This window comes from Nelumbo nucifera, chromosome 8 (assembly GCF_055504915.1).
Source record: "Nelumbo nucifera cultivar China Antique chromosome 8, China Antique-T2T, whole genome shotgun sequence".
NCBI lineage: Eukaryota > Viridiplantae > Streptophyta > Magnoliopsida > Proteales > Nelumbonaceae > Nelumbo > Nelumbo nucifera.
Window position 1 is genome coordinate 21051532 of NC_142656.1, and position 25394 is coordinate 21076925.

The 25394-nt window shown below is 37.3% G+C and overlaps 1 protein-coding gene and 1 long non-coding RNA gene across 7 annotated transcripts in view; one reads left to right on the forward strand and one right to left on the reverse strand.

Annotated features, from left to right (window-relative positions):
* Positions 1-266: 266 nt before the first annotated feature.
* Positions 267-11622, forward strand: LOC104610719 (uncharacterized). 6 transcript variants are annotated; one of them, XR_016079752.1, is made up of 5 exons: positions 267-412; positions 1102-1220; positions 1310-1907; positions 2284-2525; positions 11079-11622. It is a non-coding gene; the product is annotated as an uncharacterized LOC104610719 (long non-coding RNA). The 6 variants fall into 6 exon arrangements; XR_016079751.1 differs by lacking the exon at positions 267-412 and adding an exon at positions 492-638; XR_737483.2 differs by lacking the exon at positions 267-412 and adding an exon at positions 659-1029.
* Positions 11623-23073: 11451 nt separating this feature from the next.
* The window catches only part of TAF5 (TBP-associated factor 5), a 44059-nt gene continuing 41738 nt past the window's right edge, over positions 23074-25394 (reverse strand). Inside the window, exons 16-19 of the mRNA XM_010277473.3 lie at positions 23910-24175; positions 23684-23779; positions 23505-23580; positions 23074-23384 (exon numbers count right to left, since the gene is read on the reverse strand). Coding sequence (XP_010275775.1) covers positions 23331-23384; positions 23505-23580; positions 23684-23779; positions 23910-24175 — 492 coding nt within the window. The 3' untranslated portion in view covers positions 23074-23330. The remainder of the gene's footprint in view (positions 23385-23504; positions 23581-23683; positions 23780-23909; positions 24176-25394) is intronic.

Genomic DNA, 25394 nt, shown 5'->3' on the forward strand with positions numbered 1-25394 from the left:
AAGAGCCCGTCTTTATCCTGTCTCCCCATTTGACGCAGTCCCATCCGCACAGGCCAATAAGGGCTATCAGCACCGACAGCGGGTCCCCTTTCATGTCAATCAATGGCCATAAGTCCTCTGCACCAGTCAAATCAAGGGTTGCAAATATAATGAAAAGTCAATCGCATTTTAAGGAACACGTAGCCAGACGATCCCAGCCAACCAATCCTCCCTACACAGGCCCGTTTCGCTTCCCGAAGGGCTCCGTGTATTCTTTTGTCTCTCTGCCTCTGCCAAAACGAGTGATATGAAAGCAGCGCACGCAGCAGCCTCATCACCTCTCTCTCTCTCTCTCGCTTGCCTTCTGTAAAAACCCTTATCAGTTTATCTACCCCTTCACCGGAAGTTCTGCAGTGGTTCAAATTCTTTCAGGGTACGTGCCATCGACACGTGTGCGGTTGCATGGGAATTGGGAAATAGATAGACTAATCACTAATTACTTACAAAGGTAGAGAGAGAGAGAAAATTAAAAAAAAAAAAAATGGAAAGAAAAGAAGAGAGGGAGAGAACTCACGAGACACAAAAAGGGCTTCGTGGATTCGTCTACATAAACCCTAAAATCGTCCTCTCGTCTTAAAAGGAGGAGTGCAATTGAGTTCGTGAGTTTCACGGCTTCTGATACCTTTCCGTAAATGGGTGTCTCTGTTTCTCCAGATCTGACTCTTTTGATGGTTATTTATTTCCATTCTGGGAAAGCTTTTCCGGGTTTATTTTTTCTGGGACGCTAGAGACTGACAGAAGAGAGTGAGCACACACAGACAATTGTATAATGGTATGCTGTTGCCGGTGCGTGCTCACTTCTCTTTCTGTCAGCTTCCGGTGCCGGAATCCGGCCTCTCTGGTCGTTTCCCGGCCTGGTGATGCAGTCCCATATGATTTTTTTTTTGCTTTCCTTCTCTCTCTCTCTCTCTCCATCTGCCTGTCGTCTGTCCAGGAAAAGGGAAAATGAAAAGGTTAAAATAAATGGGAGAAAGAGGAAAAGATAGCAAGGTAACGACACATCAAGCAGTCTTATCGTTCGCTCGCTTCTAATCTTATCTTGTCTGTCTCTTCCACTTTCAGTCTGTCATGTTCTCCTTACCTTCTTTACGGGTCGGTGCTAAGGGTGAAGAAGAAAGGAAGATCTGTTTACCTTTGCGTTTATTTTCTGGTAGCGAAATCGAGATCAATTGACCATGCAGGTTTTAATTTGTTGGTCTTGGTATTAGTTATTATATTTGTGAAACAGTGAATTAGTTCGTTTTTTAATCATTTTTAAGTTTCGTTGAAGGCTTGAAAGCGTGACTTTTGATGGTACTCTAGTAGAGGACGAACGAAGTGGCTAACCGCAGAAGGTACGCCTGTTCACTGTGTGGATTTAACGAAAACCGTATGGACCAGTTCATCAATTTTGTTTTCTCTTAGTTTTCGTTCTTTATTAACCATTCTTCTTTTTTATTTCGTGCGCATGCGACTGATGATTCGCTGGTCATTGGAGTTCGTTTTTCACCGGATCTGGCCGGAATCTGGATGCTTGCACTCGGAGTGCAAATGGGTCCTGGTCGATCTGCAGATTTGAGCCGTAGTTCTGAAGAAACAACGGTTTTTTGTCTTTCTTTGGTGGGGATCTGTTTCCATTATCATGGCCTGCTTGAAAGACGATTAGATCTCGGGAAGCTGCTCATGGTGGATGGTCGTAGATATGGAGATTTTCCACTTTGGTTCTTTGTCCACTCTTGCAGTTTTCTTTTAAACTCTCCATTTTGGTTCTTCGGCCTCTCTCGTTGTTTCTTTATATATATTAGCCGCTTGTGAGCAGATGGGTATGATATTCAAATCGAGGTTCCAGCCATGGACATGCTCTCATAGAAGTGTAAGCTATTTAATAGGTAAGATCTTGTTACACCTTTTCATTTCCGAGCTCCTGTTCCATTTTATGTCGTTCTTCTCCTGTTATATATAATCCTGGTCGGTATCTTCGGTTCTAAGCTATTTTTTTTTTTTCTTTTCTTAAGTGATTACTTTCTTATGCTAACGCCAACCTATGAATCCATATTGCATGTTATTTTCGTTGAGCATATTATTTCTACTGATCAGTAGATATCTAGACTAGAAGCCGTGTTGGTGTTGGTGCTTCATGGTTACATTCTTGAAAAGTATTATTTCCTGCAGTTCTTATCAACTTCAGATCGGGTTCTGAGTTATCCCTCATTTGAAGATTTCAGAACTTGCTTTATTGATGACAAGCTTCATCTTTCTATACAGAAACTTGGTCTCCTGTATCCTCTCCGGTCTCCACATTATTGGATGAATCTGAAGAAACTGGGATCGTTGCCATTTGAAGGCAAAAATGAGGCAATGATGTTGTCGTCTTTCTTTCTGGGTATTAAACTTTAGGCTCAAGCCTCAAAAGAAAATGGAAGACCTCACCTCATTTTTTTGACGAGGTAACTTTAGGCTCAAGCCTCAAAAGAAAATGGAAGACCTCACCTCATTTTTTTGACGAGGTAAGAACCCCTACGTTGTTGTGAACACTTTTCTGGACTGCCCACCTTGCTGTTGGATCCTTTTAGGTGGTTAATACACAGTGATTTCATGCATTTGATTCTCTTGGTTATGGTTTCTCTGTAGTTTATTACTTTATTTACAACAGTGGTGGGTGTATAGACTATGGTAGTTCGAATCTAACCATCACAAGCAATGATAGTTTGATAGATGCAACTGAAAAGGGTTTCTCCATTGCATGCATGAAGTTCTGAGGAAAATGTACTACATAACCAGCATTCTGGAGAATGTGTGTTGATGTTCAAGCATTTAGGATATTCACAAGTACAAAATAACAGATAATGAATTCCGTAATGAGTGTGGGTTTATTTGTATGTCCTGCTGCTCCGGTTTACATCATCCCTCACCTTTTTCTAGGGCTAATAAGTTTGAGTCAGTAGGTAATTACCAGGCTAAAGATAGTTAGACAGGTACTTTAAATGGTGCAAGACAGTCTCATACTATAGACTGTAAGGAGCTTGACTAGTACTTTTGTGAGACTGCCAGCTAAGATAAGAGCCTACTCCTCTATTGTTGGGACTAAAGATCAATAAGAAGAGGAGGGAAGAACGAGGGAAACTGAGTTTCTCTTTTCCTTTTATTACAACCAATAAATAAATTGTTGAGAGGTACAATCTGCCCATTTATAGCTGCAGGGACCTTCGGTCTGGCGTCTAGTAGTAGGGGACAAAGTGATTTATTTCTTCATTGACTAGAGCTAGCGTTTAGCTATCCATATCTGTGTCTTACTCCATTTATATCCAGCCAGTCATAGAAACGCTATTGTTTTAAAAATCTGGGTCCTCGTAGTCGGATCCTTCAGGCCTTTATATATGTGGAATTTATGGAAAGGAGTTGGCACAACTCTTATCACTTCTTGGTGCTTGATTTAATGAGACTTAGAATTGTTGATTCATTGGTATCTGATACGTTGCGTATGCATGCAATGCTGTATTGTCTGATTTATACCCACATCACCATTTGGAACTTCAAATGTTGAGACTGTAGATTTGGACGATATACATCTGACTGCTTTAGTTGATGGGTTTTTCACAACAATAACAATGGCTTCATCTTCATCTGGGAATAAACCAGCTTGGTTAGACGGTGATCTATGGTGGTATCACATGGTCCAAAGTTTGAAATATTAAGATTATATTTCACCATCTTCATCTTCTTGTATTGTTGGAGACACCATCGTAACATCTTCTGTCCCAACTACTGTCTTACAACAATGGCGACACACTATCTGAGATTTACCATGCAAAATGTTTATTCACATGGAATTCTTATATCATTGTTACAAATAGAACTTCAGTAAACAGTATTAATCCACTAATATCATTAGTGGATTAAAACAAATATCATGGAGCAATTGTGGACCTACAGCTCAACAGAAAACAGTATCAAGTTCCACTGATATCATCACTCTCTTTTTTCTCTTTTTTCTTCGATACATTTTTTTCTTTTTTTTTTAATATGCCCACTAACTTAGATTACTAGAGTTGAAATTTAAAATAGAAATTAGAAAAATTCTAGACGCTACTTTTTTCTAATGCAAACAAAGAAAAGACAAAAAGGAGAACCATTTTAGAAAGAAACCACTAAGAAATGATTTATAAAACTAAAAATAAAAATACGCAATTCTTAATTAGTTTAAAGTACAATATATCATAAAGGTTATCTAAAGGTCAATCGTAACTAATTGGTACAAAGAAAACGTAGGAATAACTATGCCACAATCATCACCTGACTTGTAACGTTTGAGTTTTCTTTGTTTAGTTCTAGCGTTAGTTTGTTGCATCTTAATTAATTTGAGATTCATCATAATTGAGTAGTGACCTTGTTCCAGTGCACCCTCCCAAGTCCCAGGATTTCCGTGCACCAAAATTGAGTAGTGACCTTGTTTTTTCCCTTCTGAATCAAATACGGGAAGTTGTGTAGAAACTAGAATCTCCTTACTCCTCAAGGCATTAAGGGAATTTTTTTAAGGTAGATGGATATTCTTGATGAATAAGGTTTGATGTTTCTTTTTTATTTGTCTCAACTAATCAGTGATAGTTTTAGAGAGTTAGTTATCAAGTTATATCTATCTATCTATCTATATGTATATAGAGATCAGCATATGGTAAGAAACAATTTGAAAAGAAAGATTATGAAGATATTTGGTAAAATTCCCTAACCATTGACTACTTTGCTATTTAACATGGAAGTTTGTTAACTGGTTCTAGGTTTATTACAGTTCTCTTTATCCATCAAGAAAAAAGAAGAGATTATTTCAGCTCTATTTTGTTTTGCAATTTAGACAACTTAAAAATTAATAATCATCTAATTGATAAAAAAAATTAATAATGATACAGTTTCAAATAAGGCAAAATTTCTACTTGGTTCATAGAAAAGGGGGCCTAGGTATTTTTCACTCATCTTAACTTTTTTCCCTGGGTGGTGATTGTCAACAAATTTTGAGTTTTCAAGTATGGTTTTTAGTTATTTGTTTATCTTTTAGTGTTATCTTTTAATGTAGCATTTAAGGTTACAATGGACCTGGAGATTTTGGAAGTGGCAAATTTTTGTTTCAAGATGCAATTTAGTTGCAATAGCAACAGCTATTATGAGTGGAACCACATGCTCTTCCATCATAACATTTATCGTAGAAATCAACGTGACATAAGATTAACTTAACATATGGCTTGGTCTTTTTGATGCAACATTCAACCTTGATAAACAGAATTATGTACCTTGATCTACTTCAAATAAAGTGATCATTTAGGAGAAGATAGAAGCGAATAGTTGATGATGTCAAGTTGTTATCATTCTTTTTGTACTCTTGTACACTCAACCCCAATATCAAGGAACAAATGAAGTTAATATAAACTGTAACAGCTGATGCATTTGTTGCCCTTATCTTGCTTCAATCATGAATTAGGATGCTACTGATGCAAATCAGTGGAAAGCTTGGCTCAAGAGCATGCTGTTGATCACTCAAGGATATTCTTTGGAAATTTTGAATATATTCTTGCTTTAGACGCCCTTTTCTCCTTGATGGCACCAAGGGGTATTTTTTGATGATCCACTTAACAAAAACTATTAATTTTAAACAATGTGCAAAACGATTTTTGTTTCAGTGCCCACAGTTGTGCATGGTAACAAAACGATTTTTGTCTGTGGCTTAAAACCAACTATTTGCATCAAACCATTTCTTACTAGCCCAAGTGGTTTTTGATGCACACTCACAAACTGTACTAGCCTTCTCCAATTTAATCTCCTATTGGTGCTAGTCCTAAATTCCCATCAATGTTTATTTTTAATTCTACTATTTGTAGTTTTCTCTCTGCTTTAGTAAATATAAGGTAATTGAACGATTTAATGGATGTCTATGTGGATGTTCTAACAAAAGGAAGGGGAAGAGGTTTTAAGAGTGTGAGGGGCAAGGGCAGGGGAGGGAGAGGTGGAAAAGTTGCGAAAGGTTTGGTTTTCTCACCATTTGATGGTTTTTCTATGGGAATTCCATGACTGGGGAGGATGAAAGTCTGGTGTTGTTTCAGGTTATGGTGATTGGGTTTGGATTCTATAGGTTCTTCTTCTCTTATCCTCTCTCTTTTTTGTATTTTAATAAATTTCTTTTTTATTTACCTTTTAAAAAGTTAAGACTAGGAAAATTAGTGTGGATGATATGGTCAAGGCATTTTAGTGAGACCTTGGTTTTTTTAACCTATCATGCTGAGGTATGTCTAAAATATTAATTAAATCAATGTCATTGAGAAAGTGAATTATTGGTTTTCTATTACAAAGATTAGTTGTTTTCTTTGCCTTGGCTTGCTTAAAACTTTTAATTTTATACAACTATTTATTTATATTAACATTAATTAATGGATATTGCATATCATCTCAATAAAATAATTTACTGTTGACTTCGGGTTAGGCCTAACCCATCCTTTCTCCCATCCTCTTATCATATCATAAAACCTCTCAAATTCTCTTAATCTTTGACAAAGAGATTCAAATTTTATTTTATGACCATAGTTTTAGTTGGTATTTACTTGTTTGTTGTTTTTAGTGGTTCTTATAGTACAAAAGTGAAAAAAAGGAATTTTTGAATGATTGGAGTCTTATGAATTATGTTTGATCTCCTATAGAAAAACTGAAATGTAATCAACAATAATAAAACATAAAATTTTGGTTTGACATATCTCCTCTGCTTATTTCTTTTAGATTTTTTTTCTTTATTACCAAAAATAATAAAACTATGGAAATGAAATTTACTTGGGCGCTATTAGGCACCACATCAGCAAAACAGTGAATAAATGCCTATCCGTTGGGTGAGGCACTAAAATGAAGCTTGCCCCAACAATAGGCGTGCACATAAATCAAGATTTGCTTTTGCAAGTCTCTATGCGTACAGATCCACATAATGGGAAAATGCTGTAGTGGTGCCTATGTGGCAATGTTAATTCAATAAATGCCCATGGTTCCAAACACATGCTAACTTGCTCTTCATTAACTTGGAATGTAGATCAGCAATAATAGTAAAGAACGAAAAGCACCAATCAAAGGAACAATAGCGATGACAACAACAATAATAATAGTAATAAAAATAGCATTAACACTGCATTAAATATACAAACTCCTTTCTCAAAATTTAGTTCATGCACTCTAATTTCCACTATAGGCACTACTTGCAATGCTGACTACCAAAGGAAAATGAAGAATAGCACACCACAAAACTTGGACCCAAACTCATCAGTCTTTTTGAAGTATTCAAGCTTTAATCATTGATCCTTGATCTCTTGGTAAACTGTTTCCCAAAGTTTCTACTCTTTGCCATTTGACCCAGTTTCTCTTGTAAATAGAGATTTAGTTGGTCACATGGTGTTGGAAATAAAGAATGGCTTAATTAAAATGCTTTCTTACACATTTATGCTTCACTCATTTTGTTGGACATGTATTTTGGCTGCCCGATGCTTTGCTCTGTATAGCATAGCTAGCTAACTGATTTATAGAACTTTCTTTTTAATCAAAATGGTAATCATCTACTACATAAGTCTCTCATCTACTACATAAGTCTCTAGATGTAGCTCTCCAATGTGCCCATCTTACTCTAATTCTATGGGTGACATCCTCCTCATCCTCTCTTGTTTTGAGTTATTCAACTAAGATATTGAAAAACATCAAATTCAAATCAAGAGCTTGGGGAGAAGGTTTCTGTGGAGGTGGGTATTTAATCTTTAAAGAGAGAGGGGGAAGAGAAAGATTAGTTGTTGATGGTGGTGACCAGTCCTTGTTGACTTTCAACTCCTCTTCAAATCAAGATGGTGGCAAGGAGGGAGAGGAGTTGGTGGCAGTTGGTGAGGCTAGTTTGGTCGCTAAGGGTGCTGTTTGAGATGTTGGTTCTGAGGGTGAAGCACCTCAATTGAAGTAGAGGAGGGGGAGCAGCCTTTATTGAGCAACACATAAGTGAAGACATTGAAGGAGGCAAAATAATGGGGTTATTTTTCTTGGGTGGAAAAGAGCAAGCTCAAGAAAATTTCAAGTAATTGGAAAATGTGGGATAGGGAAGGAAGTCTAAACTTTCTATGGAATGACTTGGAGAAGGATTAATGTGAGAGGGAGCCTTTTTGAGTTGTATGATGATTCCTAATAGCTTTGTGGATGTTTTGGGGAGTAGATTTCTATGTGGACAATATGGGAGTGGTGAGCATTAGGGGAAGAGGTAGAACAGGTTGGAAATGAACTCAGTTTATGGTTCTGGTTTAGGCTAGGCCAGCTGCCTTGGAAAAATTAGAAAGTTCCACCATTTGTACATCTAATGGTGATGGCCTCTGGTGGAAAGAATGCAAAGATGGACGGTTCTTGGTGAAGTCATTTTACAAGGCGTTAGTTAGAGATAATATGGGTTCAGGCCAGATAAAAGGTGTGGGGTAACCCAACACCTCCAAGGGTGGAATCTTTTGCTTGGCTGGTAGGTCATTACAGTATTTTCACCATCGATCACTTGAAGATTAGAGGTTTCAACTTGAAAAGCTATTGTCTCTTGTGCAACATCAATGAGGAGACAGTTCTTCACTTGATCTTTTATTGCAATGTGGCGACCTTTAAAGGGAGGTGCTATTTTTTCTTATTTGGAGTGAATGTAAATTGCAGCTGTCACTAGGGGTTTGGTAATGATGACTGGTTTGCTATTGACTCAGGATGATGGCTTGGCTCTAGTTTTGTGGATGGGGATCTGGCTTTAATTTAGGTGAGGCATCGACCACTGAATTCACTTTTTGAATTCAAATAGTGAGTGTGGAAGTCTTGCTGTTTCTCGGGTTTGCAAGAATATGTGCGCTATTACGCTACTGCGTTTTGTGGTCTGTTGAGTTTGGTTCTACTTGTTGGGCCTTCCGCCCAAGTTGACAGCATTCCCGATGATTGGCCTCCTTTACATTTACTAATTGAGTACATAATCTTAAGCTCCACAGATATTAAATAATTTGACTATTTTAACCAATGTATCAAGGTGGTAGTTTTGTTGTTTTGTCCTCCCTAAGTAAAGTATAAAGTGGAGTGTTTCCAGGTGATGAGTTGTCAGCTAAAGTGAATGTGTTAAATATAATTACAGAAGCATTACTACCACAAATAAGGGCATTATCTGATGTGCTGAAATACTGAAAACCTAAACCTCATAGTTGGTCCAGGAAGAGAGATCTCTGTGAACCCCCAATAAGCACCCCGACCCTGAAAACAGAAAAAGTTTCTGATGATTTGGATTCACCTCATTTTATGTTTCTGTTACAAGAGTAACAGAATGCTTGATCATCTTGTAAGCAGTATTCAATGGCCAAAATCAGGAATCTGTTTTTTTCAGAAATTGGAACTTACAAACTTACAAAATTGCTTTTTCCGCATGATGGGGGAGGATAGTATTGTCCTTTCTTTAAAGCTCAGTTGTCCTTTCTCTGAATAATCTTAAAACAAGTAAATTAGTCCTCTTGACACTAGTTATATGGAGGGCTACTAGTGGCCAATCATACTTCTTTCACATTGATAATCCCCTCTACTGATCATGTGTTACCAGCCTAGATGACACTTTCTATATGCCCACATATATTGTACTTACCAGTTTTTCCACATTATCTCATGATATTGAACTTCTGAACTTTTCAATGACAAAAAAATTCGCAGAAAAGAATTCTTTCTCTTGCCATGTGGAAGGGGACTGTGGACTGAAATTTGACAAATTAGGATTGGATGATCTAGCATGTGAGTTGTGGTCTTATCATTATCATCATCACCTAAGCCTTGTGCAACTATATGGGGTCGGTTACATGAGTAGTGTTTTTCCATTCCAATTCTATTAGTGTCATTCATTGTTAAATTACAAGCCCTTAAATCATTTAATTCTAACTTTTGATTTGAGGTGTATAACTTGTATAAAATGTATTTGCGGATTTGCGAAGAATGTTGTTTGCATGTCTGAAAGGTCCAATTATGGGGTATAGACATTTCATCAGGAACTCTCTACAGATAAGAAGGAAAGAACATCTTTTGTCTTTCACTCTCATATGCATCTTTAACAAGTACCTACTTACAACTCTTCTTCCAAAACCCAGATCTATTTCTCCTACAACCAAATCATGTGTAAAGGTTTTTGTGATTACAGAATACGAAAAAAAAAAAGAAAAAAATGCAATAAACTATGTGGTTGGCTACTCAAATCCTTTTAACCATTCCACTTTATCTGGGGAGTTATACTCATTAAAATTTGAGACTTCAAAATTATTTCTGTTTTTAGGTAAAAAAATATTATACTTAAGTAGAATGAAGCTCTTAGTGAATTACACCCAAGGAATGCCAATAAAGCTGGGCATCTCCTTTCTAAGTTTGGTTTAAAATCTCAAATGGTTCACACAAGGTCGTCTGCCCTGATTTTCTTTCAGATTGTATTGCTTCAGATGTTTCTCTGAGTTCTCCTTAATGAATTTGCCTATCTAGGCTTCAAAAAAAATAAGAATAAAAGACTTGTATGATGATGATTCTTTTCTTTACTTGTTTTTTCGGCAGCCAAACACTCTTATCCATAAAACATTGTTGACCTTCTATCCATCTTGCAAAATTTTCCTTTTAACTTGATTGGAAGCAGATCTAACCATTTTGTTTTTTTTTTTTTTAATTTATTTGTCACACAGAGTTGTCTCCCATCTACAAGTACTTGAGATACACATTAGTGAACCAAGGGTATTACACTAGTCAAATTGATGTATATATTATAATCTCATTGGCAATAAATAAAATAATCAGTGCTTAAATAAGCCTGGATTAGTGTTACATCTCCACAAAAGCATCTTCTAGTGTTCATAGTACTTGTTCTGCCAGTTATTCCAATCTAGTCTGTCTGATTTTTTCCAAGTCCTAATCATTTATTTTGTTAGATCAGATGCATAATGCATTATTAGAGTAGCACCTTTGCATGTCATATAGGTGGTGTTCTTTCATAGGAATTACCTTGTGCTCTGAAATGCATGATTTTGTATCAGGAGGCTTACCCCTGAATTCAGTCTCTATTATATGTTGATCATGAAATGATGCGAATCTACGTGTTTTCCAAACATGCTCTGAAGTCTGAAGATTCAGTAGTCACCATGGTCCATGAGGGATAAGAGAAAGAAAGGATTTGAGAAATATTGTCAAAAGGAATCCCTCTAGATATCAGGCAATGGCATTGATGAAGAAGTTGAATTTAGAATATTAATACGAATTGCCAATGCACATGGTTTTTGAAACAGTTACCTTACATTTGTAACTGAAAATATGCAAAACTTCGCCACTTCCAGGTCTGCCCTTTTTGAGAGTTTCTGTTCAATGGGAGTACCTTGTTCTGCTTTAGATGGAATCATCGTACGTGGTCGGGTGGTCTGTCACGCACCAGAAAAGCTGTCTATTCAAGCTTAAGACCTTTGTGGTTGTTTTCAAGGTTGTTTTGGTATTTATCCTCCGTTTCGATTTAGTAAAAACATGACGGTATTGCTACAGACACTGTTTACATTGGAAAATGAAAAGACAGACCGCTTTTCTGAGTTTTCCCAGGCAATTAGATAACAAGATGTTAAATTAAATCGAGGAAATAGCCAAAAGACCCTCCAAACAATCAAGGCATTAAATGCACTGATATACAAACTTAATCTAAACCCCTGATTTTTCTTAACTATCTGCAGTTGAGTTAAAACTCCCTAAATATCCACTGGATGAATCATTGAGATACAGAAGCAACTTGCGCCATGTTCGGTTATTTCTCTGGGCCTCATTGTTTTATTTATTGTTTAGTTTGGTAAGAACGAGTAAGAATGAATAACATTAGACTGCTTAGTTTTCATTCTTTGAGAGGGAACTCTGCCTACAAAGCTGTTGCCATACATGTTTATTAGTGGACTACTGTGGAATTACTTTTATGAAAGCAGTTTTATACGAAACCTTTCTTATAAAAGTACTTTTACACAAAAGCATTTTAATAGAAAAGTACGTTTACTAAAGAACTTTTATCAAAGTATTTTTACAAAAATACTTTTACATAGGACACTTTGTCTGAAAATAATTCATTTTTAAGAAAAAAAAGCCTGTTCACAACAATATTTTCTCATTCAGTTTATTTTTATTCATTCTTATCCATTTTAGAATTTCATCTTCGGTAAGAATGAGAGAAAATGAGAATTGAGCCAAACATGGCATTCAATATGTGCTCCTGCCCCCATGGACCACACTTGTCTTTGAGTTCAACCAGCTGGCAACAATGGCCAACTCCCTTTAATAGTGAAGGAACAAAGCCCATATTGTTTAGTTAGTCTATGACCTATGAGAAGAGTCAACAATTCAGCCTTCAACTTTTCTTGCAACACGATCGGATCCACTGTAAACCCATAAAATCTCTTCCCAGTTTGTTAAGAAGATACCACCAATTCCTGCCATCTCTGATTCCTTCAAATCAGAGTTTTCCTATTCTGATTACATGAATTTGTTCTCTACCAGATAAGTTTATTGAAGAGAAGTTGCATAAATTATATTAGCAGGCTTCAGTCCAAGTATAGAAAGGGGCCAACACTCGGTGATTGTCCTGGTAATCAGGGTTCATGGAAGGGGTGTGTACTGGACATGGGCCTCACCAACACCTAACCTTTGCCAATTTCCTGGACCATGTCGGTTTATATATTTTCATAGTTCAGAACAGAGTTGTGAGATTTATTTAAAAATCATCCATATAACAAATAAATAAATAAAAAGTAAATCTATCATTCATTTGTCGGGAAATTGGCTTCTACCTCTTGTATTTTCTTTCTTGTTTGGACTTGATATAATGTCTCTGTCCCTGCCCGCCAATATACTCTCTCTCTCTCTCATATATTTATGGACCAGGAATACAATGGCCTAGAACAAACATAAACAATAATCTAGTTGTTATGCCATTGGCAAAGAACCCTCTGAACAAATACACGTAACATAACCCTCAGACTTGACAAATGTGAGTGGTCCAACTGGTCCCTCTGCTCTCTGTGGGTTCTGGTTTAGGAGTTTGGTTGTGGCAGTTGTATTTGGTTTAAGATGTTTGTCGACCTTACGTTTAATGGAGCTGTTCAATAACGCAGCACTTCCGACACATCCCGGTGAGATGAAAGTATAGATAAAACAATGGATTGGATCGTTGTTGGCGTTGAGCAAAGGTTACGTCTTCACACTCAGATTAAATAAGCCACCTTTTAGTGCTTATGCAAAACAATGAAAGATTTCAGTCCCATGATTATGATTTGCACCATAAGCGCACTGATCTATCCTTTTTCATTATCCCTCAATGAGGTTTCTGTTAAGAGAAGCAACCCTTTGTATTCTTCTCTGTGGTGCATGCACCATTTATCAAGTTTTGTTCATGTTGCTCCTCTCTTGTGTTATGTCTGTATGTGCGTGCGTAACCAAAAGCCACTTTTGTCACAGCTATATAACAAGTTTCAAGGGGAAGTTGGGGTTTTAAACAACGTCCCCTAGGCCTGCCTAGCCACTAAAGAATCTGCTTGAGGGGCTCTTTTATAATTTATACAGTGCGTTGCTTTGTGCAGAGATCTACTAATTTTTATCCAACAGGCAACAGATTGTGATTGATGTTCTACCGTCTACGGCACTTCAAATGGAAACAAAATAGAGAAAGAGAAGGCGTACTTCAGATGATTGAAATAACCCCAGCTCTTACACATTGGATGGGTAAATAAAAACCTAATTTATAAGCTCTTTCCTTTAATCTTTGGCATATCCGAGTTCATATATATTGTACAAATGGCTACAACTGTCGTGTCCCTGTCCTACTTACTATTACCTACTATTAGGAAGGAATAAGAATACTTTCATGGGTTAATTACTTATTGTACCCCCTCCCCCTCAACTATCTGACAAATACTAATGTTGGATGAAGGAGACAAAATTACTATTTTGCCCTATAAATCGCATCCTGTCCGTGGATTTGACATTAAATCTACGGTCAGAATTCATTTTAAGATTTTGAGGGGTGGATTGAACAGTTAAAATCCCCGCCTTTTTTTTGTGTGTGTGTGGGGGGTGCTATCTCCATGGAATCTACTCGTCCCACCTGAGAACATCCTTATTAATTACTGTTACTTAAATTACTATTATAAATAATAATAATTACTGTTATTAATTGCAGTAATTATTTACTGTAATTTAATAATTACTGATTATAAATATATAATTAGTGATTATAATTAACATTTACTGTTATTATAAATATTGTTAATAATTAGATATTTACTTTAAAATTATAAATACTGTTATAAATAACTGATTATTTCAGTAATTTAATAAATATAAAATTAATGATTATAATTAATAATTACTGTTATTATAAATATTGTTAATAAATAGATATTTACTTTAAATTAAAATTATAAATATTGTTATTAATAAATACTGTTAATAAATTTAGTAATTATTGTTATATTAAAAATGTTATTAAAAGTTTTGTTATTGATTATTTAATAAAATATTATAATTACTATTACTGATAAGTACTGTTAATTTAATTTAATTTTGGTAATTATTATTTTACTGAATATTGTTAATAAATCCTATTCATAAATTAAATATTTACTTTTATATTAAAAATAACTAAATAATATTATTAAAACTATCATTAATGATTATTTAATTAAATAGTATAATTACTTATTATTATTGATAAATGTTGTTAATAATATTCTGACAACCGACAGTTCGAACGGATGGCCCGTTCTCACAACAAAAATTACAAGCAAAAAATTATGGAACCATTTTGGCCACCGATTTTCAGGTCAACGATTCAAACAAACAGTCTGTTCTGACAACAAAAATTATAGGCAAAAAATTGAGTTTGTGAGGTCCATTAAATAGTATCATATGTGTTATGTCATTTGAGCGTGTGACTCATACGACCCGAAAATGGAATCGTTTTGGCCACTAGTTTTTGGGTTGATAGTTCGATTGTTCGGTTCGAATGGATGGCCCGTTCTAACAACAAAAATAAAAAAAAAATAAAAAAATGGCCAACAACCATTTAATGGGTCAATGGGTTAACGGTTCGACTACTCGGGTCAATGGTCGTTGACTGATTCAATGGTTTTTGGCCAGGGATCGGGATTGGGGTAAAACGAAACTGGTTGCCTGGATAGTACCCAATTAAAAAAAAAATGGATGACCCGTTCTGACAAGAAAAAAAGAATTACAGGCAAAAAATTGTATCTGAGGTCCATTAAGCAATACCATACGTGTTATGTCATTCGAGCGTGTGACTCATACAACCTAAAGACTAAACCATTCTAGCCATTGGTTTTTGGGTGGACGGTTCGACTGTTCGGTTCGAACAAATGGCATGTTCTGACAACAAAAATTAAAAAAAAAAAACGACCAAAAACCATTGTACAGGTCAATGGTTCAACCACCTAAATCAATGGGTTGTCGACCGATTCAACGATTTTTGGCTAGGGACTGAGATTAGGATAAAACGAAACCGGTTGCTTGGATTGTTCCCAATGAAAAAATATAAAAAATGGCCAAAAATCATTAAATCGGTCAACGGGTCAATGGATCAATGGTTCGACCCCTCGAGTCAATAGATCGTTGACTGATTCAACAATTTTTGGCCAAAGACCAGGTCCATGGATCAATAGGTCGACGATTTCATTCCAGCCCCTACGAAGCAGGGTCCCTCCGCTAGTTCTATTGTAAAACATACTTGAAGGTCTACAACCATGTAGTCCATGCAATACGATCAAAGTGAGAAATATTGGCCAGAACCAAGGTTTCCCCGGTTCAACCATGCAACAGTCAAACGAAAGCCAGCCCGGCCGGTAGGCCACCCATTAATAGAAGGGGAAAGGAGGGAGAAACAGTCCCATCAAGCAGTGGCCGGCCATGCAGGAAGCAAGCAACTTTGTAACGCTTCTCCTCCAACAAAGAGAAAGTCAACTTTAAAACCAACTCCAAGCTCTTGTACACATGTAATGAGTATCATATTATCTAATGAAAGTTTGGTTACATAGAAAAAAAAGTTGACATATTTTTAGTTCCCTAATTACAGCAGAATGGAACACCTCAAACAAATCACAGTTTTAGGCATAAGCAAATAAGAGTAAGAAGGGGTGGTGGATCCTCCAGCCGAGTTGCTTCGGTCAGACAACACCATATCCCTTCTACACCACATGTGAGTCAAGTCAATTGAATTCCAATTGTTTGAGTGTTACATGGTTAGACATGGATGAATTCCACTACTCATGAAACCAAATCACTATGAGTGTAGGATCAGGTTCCACCCATACATGATATCAAACAATCCCATATCTAGTCCCCACAAGTAAATTGTTTCCTTTAAATTTTTGGTATATTAATTACCCGATTAGTCTACTTTGAACTCCACATCTAATGAAACTCAATTATTCTGATTATAGTTTCAAGTTAATATTAGGCAATGTCCTATTCCTCCTAGGCTCCCACACCACATGTAAGTCATTTGAGTTGGAGTTGGTCTTTCTAACTTAGACACGAATGACGTCTACATCCTAGGCTCCCATACCATACTTTTTTTTATTTCATATATCTCATGATATACACAGTTAATCATAAATATCTAATTTTTGTATTTTATATGATAAAATATTTTGAAAAAAAATGCATCAATGAATTAATGTTAACCAATAAATATTATTTTTTTTTATAAAACAATAGTAAAATAATTAAAAAATTAAAAAAATATTTAAAAATATTATTTTATTGATAAAAACATTAAAAATTATAAAAATTAAAAATAAGTAAAATAATTAATATTTTATTGATAAAAATATTAAAAATAATATTTATCTCTCTCCCTCTCATATTCTATCTCTCTCTCTCTATCAACACGAGGATCTACTGTTCATCTCCCTGAACCTCTCGATATAGCGATATAGCTAACCAGCGGTGGCATTTTTATCCCTCCGGTCACTTTTCTTGGACTTTTTTCCTCCCATTTTCTCTTACATCTTTTCCATTGCTTTATCTCTCTTGCGGCCTTCTGCCCCCCCTCCGTCTCCTTTCTTCCCCATAGCCACCGCTACAACTCTCAGTAGCTTGCAACGATGGCAACACACCTGGATTTTTTATCCATCTTCATCGTTCATTCCCTTCTTTTTATCGTCTTACCCTTTCCTTTACATTTCTTTTTCTTTCTCTATCTCTCCAACCGTCTCATTCTCATCTCCGAGTTGCAGAAATGAGTAGATAGAAACAGAGAGAGTTGTAGAAATGAGCGGAGAGAAACAAAAACTAGCGAGAAACACTCATCAGGTTGTCTACAGAAATATGAATCTAGCGAGCAGAGAAAAACTTACCAGCGGTGGTGGAGAGTTGCAGCGGGCAAAGCAGATGGGCGGCGAAGACCTCAACAACAGACAGGTTGCAGATGGTTGAAGAAATACTTGTAAAGCATGGGATCAAATATCAACCGTGGAAGGGACACATCCACGATATTTTACCGTTTACGCTATTTTGGGGTGTGGGTGGGACTGTCCCACGTTATATTGGGGTGTGGCGTGGACCGGTCCCGTCCACACCCAACCGAACGAGATCAAATCCCATGGACGAGACCAAAACGAGATTTATACAGTTCCGAACACCTCCTTGATTGCAGGTTCAGTTGTAGTCTTACTCTATTCATGGTATCAGGCAATCTTCCATTCCAAGAAGTCCACATATATGTAAGTCAATTGAGTTGGATTTTTAGTGTGTTTCTAAATATAGCTCAATTACTTTAGAGTGTAGGTTAAGTTTGAATTTCAGCCAATACATGGTGTTAGGCAATCTCCTATCCCACCTACGAACGTGAGTCATTTGCACGTTACCCTATTATGGCGGATGTATGAATTCCTTCTCTTATATACTTCAATCACTTTGAGTGCAGCAGGTTCAGTTTCAGTTTCAACCCACACATGGTATTAGGAAATATCCTATCCCACCCTTCCACCCATGAATGTGAGTCATTTTCACAACAATTAGTCATGCTACATGCTACCCTATTCTCAATGTATGACTTCCTTCTCTTGTATACCTCAATCATTTTGAGGAACAGTCCAACCAGGAGCTTAAGTTTTATGCAATTTGAACTCTTTTTTTTTAAGTGGGAAATGTAATGTAAGGTGGTTATGTTTTTTGTATAAGTTGTATATGGAGAGAGTTAACAGGTAGAGATGTAAGGAACCCCTTTATTACTCCCTATTGCTAGGGACGAAATATGATAAATGTAGTATCTGTTTGGCATCAATGCTGCAGTTGCAGCACCGTTTTGCTGATGTGTGGATTGGAAGCACTGTTTTCTCAGAAAACAGTGCCTTTTTCTTGTTCGGAATTGTTGCTGCCAAGTAGGACGTTTCCTGGAGCAATAACTTTTTCTGTTTGGTACCAATGCTCTAGAAAATGTTTTCTGCACTTCTACCCATTATCCAGTGCTACATCACTGCCCTATTGGCAACAACGAACTGCAGCTCGAGGAAACACCAAATTTGACGTTGCTCTAAGCCATGCATTCCCGATTGCCAAGGTGTGGCTTGGAGCACCGTTTGCTATGAAAAAACGGTTCGAAACAGATGGTTGTTTCCTAGAGCACCGTTTTTTCTCACGTGGCACTAATGTGGCATCATTGCCGTTGCTCCAAGAAACGGCAACAATGCCAAATAGCCGCTAAAGAACCTCAATGGGTTTTCACTTATCAATTCAATGGATACATGGTATTTGTATCCTGATGCACTCAAATACTCATTTGGCATCATTTGGGTGCAATTATCATAAAAACGGTGCTAGGACATGAGAAAATGGTGGTTATTTTTTGTTTGGAAGCGGTGCTGCCACATAGGCTGTTTTTTGGGAAAACATGGCTGGTTTTGTTTGGTACCAGTGTTGTAGAATCGTTTTCAGCATTGGTCATATTATACAATGTCCAAGATGATGCCACATCATTGCGCCACTAGCAAAATTGAGATGTTTTCTGAGAAAACACCAAATTTGATGTTTCTTCAGACCACACTTTCCCGATTTCTAAGGCATGATCTGAAGCAACATTTTTTATGAAAAAATGGTACCAAATAAGAGATTTTCTAAGACACTGCTTTTTCTGATGTGGTGCCTACATGGCACCATTTTCTCAAAAAAACGGCACCAATGTCAAACACCGCCAAAATCTCTAACAAAGGCGATGCATACACTCTACTTAAGCTTGGAGTTTTTACTCAACCATAGACTAACTATCTAGCAAGGGAGGATAAATCAAGGCCATCATTGTATGATGTTGGTTTTTGGTGCAACTACCCCATTTCTTTTGACCCAATATAAACTCAACATTTAAAGGGATTATGAGATGCATATGTTCCACTAGAACACATAACCTGCATTGATTGGCCAGGCAACTCGAATCTGGTTAATCTCCTAAGTAGAATGGTTAAGAGAGCTAATTCAGAATGTGGTTTTTTTAGAAAAGCTAATAAGCCTTAATGTTATCGCACTGTTTTGGGAGTTAAGCAGATTAAAATGAGAGTTGAAACATAAATTACGATGCCTACAACTTAATTTAAACAAAACAAATCTAGCATTCCATGTACCACAACTTAACATCCTATTTATTACAAAAAAAAAAAAAAACTTACATCATATTTTATGCAATTTTTATAGCATTCTAAACATCCTAATCACTCATAATGTTCACATTTTTCATAGCCGTTTGGTTTGCAGGAATAGGGGTCTGGAATCAGAATCAGAATGGACTATTCCAATTCCAACTGTTTGATTGGGTAGAACCAGAATCCCATTCTCAATCCTGCAAAAATGGCATTCCCCCATTTGAGGGAATAACCATCCCCTGTTAATTTTCAATTTCCATTCCTATTCCCGTCTGAACCAAGCAGACTATCGAAATAAACCATCTTATTTAATGCAACTTTTTTTCCGTTTGCACCACTGACTCGACATAGTTCAATGTCTCCTTAGTAAACCTCTTTGATTGACAGGTGTTTCCCCTTTGACAACTATTTCTCTACCATCACATTCACCTTGAATCGGTATCCAAGCAAAGAAATTACAACCACTGTATTCCTAGTTTCCTACAACATAAATTAATATAAGTTAAAGACTAAACCACTAGAAATTTCACAATAATTGATTAATTGATGTCGAAACAAAATCTTATTGGCACTTTTCCACAAACCCAAAAACGCCTCCCCTTCGTGTCTACAAACAACATTTTCACATGGACACATCTTCAATTCATTTAGCGACATAGAATAGTTGCATCCTCTCTTTGTCCTATAATATAAAGAAAGAAAAAAATTGTTAATCTTTCCGTTTTCAATGAAACATTTACATGAAAGGTGATTCTTACCTAATATGGACAGGGCAGGGACGGGGGACCAGTTGAGGAGGGTTGGAGGGAGTAGGTATTTTGTAGAATACCGAGTCCGAAACTCCTGCCCACGGTACCCACATAACATCACAGCCACACATGAAGAATATCTCCCTGTGCATAAAAATGACAAAAAACTGTTGAATGGATTAACGTTTTGACCACCTGGGTCAATAGGTCGTTGACTGATTCAACGATTTTTGACAAAGGACCGGGTTTGGAGTAAACAAAATCGATTGCCTGAATAGTTCCTGAGCCGAACGGTCTGACCATCCGGGTCAAGAACGATTAAAAAACAATGGAACAAAACAAGAAAAATGACAAAAGTAAGGGCAAACGTAATATATATATTTTTTTAATTTAAACTGATCACGTGATATCACACGTACACGAGTTCTGGCGGTCAACTAACCGAAGGGTGATCAAGTAGGTTTGTCATGGTCAAGTAGGTTTTTGAATTCCACAGGTACTTCTAGTATTTTTTTCAGATAGTTCAGGGGGTACTTTCAACTAATTAAGCCTACTTTTTATTTGGTTTGGTTGGTAGCCCGTTAATGGCCATTCCAGTACAATCTTCAATAGCTAGTGCCCGTCCTTTCTCCATCGAGTGTGATTCCAAACAATACAACAGTCACCTGGATCTTAGATTGTGTATTTCTATTCCAAGTCTAGTATTCTCTATGCAATTAAGGGGTTTTTACTGTTCAGTCCACCAGTATACTTATACCTTGCTTCAATTAATTGCACGGCAGTCTGATACAACTATGACACCAGGCATGGTCACATGGCCAATCTGAGAGTCGCCCAGTGTGATTGAAGGTACAATTTGGGACCAATAGACAATGTTAAGAGGTTTGTTGTCGTCAGATGTACAAAAATGAACGGAAGAAGGGAACGTACTGTGCGGTCCAAAACAGTTTGGACCACAAAAGATGAGAATTTTTCCAGACTTACTGTGTACAATTGTAAAATTGACATGACAGATGTCTTTTTATCTTCTGTTTCCTTTTTCTTCAAGACGGTGGGGGGGTTAAAGGAACATGTCTTTTTCTTATGTGCGTTGGGGATACAATTAGACAGGGATAGATGTAAGGGATAATAGCATATAAGGGGAACTTTTGGACTTTAATATCAATAAAAGTGATATTTTTTTAAAAAAATTCAAAAATAGGTTAATTTTTAAAAAATAATATCAATAAAGAGCAAAAACACTGTTCATCTTTTTCTTGCCATTTGTTCACCAGCGCCGCCAGCCGCCGCCTCCGCCCATCTCCACCACTGCCTCCGGTAATATTGCCGGAGGCGGAGGTGGCAGCAGCAACGCTGGTGGTCATTCCTTTACCCAGCGCCACCGCCGCCACCACCAGTCTCCACCCACCTCCAGTAACATTGCTGGAGGCGAAGGCAGTGGTGGGTGAAAGTGGCGACGTTGGGCAGAGAAATGACCACCACCTTTGCCTCCGGCCACTCCGGCAACATTGCCGGAGGCGGAGGCGGAGATGGGCAGAGGGGGCAGCTGGCAACAGCTGACAGCAGCACTGGTGGACAAATGGCAAGAAGATGTTGAATAGTGTTTTTGGCCCTTTATTGATATTATTTTCAAAAAATTAACCTATTTTTAAAATTTTTTAAAAATATTACTTTTATTGATATTAAACCCCAATAGTTGCCCTTATATGCTATTATCTCTAGATGTAAAATATAGAAGAGAAATATTTTCCTCTAGACCAGTCTGAAGATCATTTCGACTTGGCATTTCATGCCCGAGATTCCACTTGTGTTCATTGTATTTGTATCAGTCAAAATTTGAGCTTACTGTTCTGTTCACGGGTAGCCCATCTAGTATTCGTACTAGTCCACTATTTCACAGTGGAAATGTGGACCAATAGGGGCTGGAAAAGTAAGTTATCATCTTCTGTTCTTACATTGTACGTCATTCTCTGATATTGAGGGTTTAAAATGATTTATGGTCCATGTTAATTTGCCACTACGAATTGTCAATTATTCATGTAAAACGGACAAGAAATGCTGGCTGCAGTGTCAGTGATTTGGTTTTGCACACACCACCCCCTATAAGTATCGATTGCTGAACCCATTGAAATGTTGTTTACATAGGTTTAGGGGGTGTTTTCATGGAGTTCGGATCAAGACTTTGAACCATGTTTAGTAGCAAAACCAAGAAAAAGCAAGTACACTTTGGCTACCAACATGCCAGGACCTTTGGCTTTTGAATTAACAATCAAATCAACCTGCTCAGTATGCAATCTCCATAGATTATAGATCCACATGGAAACGCATAGTGAAACAAATAACACCAAACAACCTCGTATTTGGATATCTCCCTGCATAATCAGATGTAACGAGAATTTCTCTCTAAAATGTCGACCCTTGTCTTCTTAAGAAGAAATCACAGGGCTATCCAATTGGATCCATTTCCAATGGATCACCTGTTGCCTGACACATAGCAGCTAATTTTGTTCATGACAGTTCCAGATATCCTGACCCACTAAGCACTAATTTAAGTTGCAAAAATTACAAGTCACAACAGATGCTTAAGGAATAATTAGATTGTTCAAGTGTTCTTGGAAAGGTATTGATGCAATAATTGAAGTGAGATTGAATGTACAATAAACAAACCAACAGGATAGAATAACAAGTAACAACAATAACCTAAAAAACTAAAAGCAAGGCAATGCTAGAACGGGAACTCAAGTGTAAGAAGAAAGCGTGTAGAGATAAAAAACAATGCTTTTTACCCCATCAAGGGATGATTAAGACAACTTTACACCGACCTACTTGAATTTCCTGAATTCTAGTATGGGCTGTCCAAATTCAATTTTTATACACCTTTTGAAAGCACCCCAGCTGCAAATAGAAGATTCCTTCGAGAGAACTGTCCCCAAAATGAGTAATCAACATTAGATTATCAGAGTTCCTTATTCAATATCAATAGATAAGAGGGATGGGGGAGACCATAGCATAAAATTTCCTAGAAATGCATTTGGACACTTACTTGGAGAGTATAAACTGGAGTTGATCTGGTTGGTAGAGTTTTTAATGACCTCAGTCTATTCATAGCTCCGGATTTGCTAATAACAAGGAAATAAAAATACTAAATCTCTCTTCAGAACGATTAAAAATGCCTAGCAGAAATTTTTTGTCACAAGCAATTCTTAGAACAATTAGACTTACTTCTCTTCTGTTCTTGCCACCTTTGTGCTTGCAGTCACATCCCACAGTTTTACAGTGCAATCAGCAGATCCAGACGCCAGAAGAGAGCCTTCACGACTGACAATACCAAGCAAGAAGGATGTTGAGTAATAATAATTAATTGAAGATTGCTTCTTGTAAGGAAACAACATCAATAAATAACAATAGTATGGAAAACCATAGTTTTTGAGCATCAAGATATTTCCACCTGAAAGCAAGTGTCCATACACAAGAGGTATGCCCCATCAAAGGTGTAACACAACGACCACTTGAGAGATCCCACATCATGATCATCCCATCTTCATCTCCTGATGTCATATACCGACCATCAGGTGACATTGCCAATGATAGAACCATACTCCTGTGACCAATGAAAATGCGCACACACTCCCCACTCTGGACATCCCATAATCTAACTGTCTTATCACTAGATCCAGTTGCAATGTAGTTACAGTTTGCATGCCACTGCACACACTGAATCATGAAAGGTGCCTCAATTAAAGAATCAGTTGAGAAGTTTGAAAAACACAAATAAAACATTTCAATGCAAATACAACATGGCCATGGTGGAACAACTATTTTCTAGTGCCTATGCATGATAAACATTTCAACACTAAGTCTTTTTTTGTTTGATCAATAACACATTTCATTGATTAATCACAGAAATAATTACAAAGGGGAAGATAAACTTTCTTATCTTCCATCTGAAGCTTGAACCCCCAAGAACAGAAAAAGAAAAAAGCTACACCTGTGCCCAAAACATTGACTCCCTCTCCACCCCTTGTTTAGCTAACCCATCAGCAAAAGAGTTAAGCTGATCTCTGCACCCAACTGATCTTGACTTCCATCTCTTGAACCAGCCACCTAAATTTCCTCCTCTCATTGCTGTTATTCCATAACCCACTGTTGTCTTTATTCAGCCACCCTACCACCACCTCCAAGTCCCCTTCAATTATGAGTTTTATTATATTCGTCTCCTTAGCTCTCTAGACTCCTTCCATAACTGCATAGATCTCGGCTCTGAGAGAGTTACCCACTCCAATTGGGCCTGAGAACAGGGCTGAAACAAACCCATTCTCATCCCTAAACACACCCGCAATCCCCGAGAGTCCAGGATTCCCTCTATTACTCCCATCGAAGTTCAGTTTTAAGAAACCAGCAGGTGGGGGGTCGAGTACACACTCATTACTGTTTTGGTCTGGGTGCAATTAGCAATCTCACCCCACTTCCTCAACATGTTGTCCACTGTGTAATCTGTGAGCAGCACTAAGGATTTCAGCCACTATACAACCCTTATATGGATCAGTTCTCTCAGTTCTTCAGCACCTCTCTCTACTTCAGAGAAGATCCTGGAGTTTCTTTCTTCTCATAAAGACCAGCATACCGTAGCCCTTAGGCATCTCCACATGGTCCTTCCCCTTTTCATACGCCACCTAAAGAAAGAAGGGAAAAAAAGATTTTGCAAGTTTGATGGAGGGTTCCAACTACACCCAAAGAGGGAGAAAGCCCACTCCCAAATAGACTTTGCAAACTGGCATGACACCAATAGGTGAAAACCAGTTTCCCCATCCGTTTTACAAAGCACACACCTGTGAGGGGATAAACATGTCTTGGGTCTCTTCTTTTGGAGCAGATCACCAATACTGATTCTTTCCAAAAAAGCTTCCCAGCAAAAACTATCAATCTTAGGAGG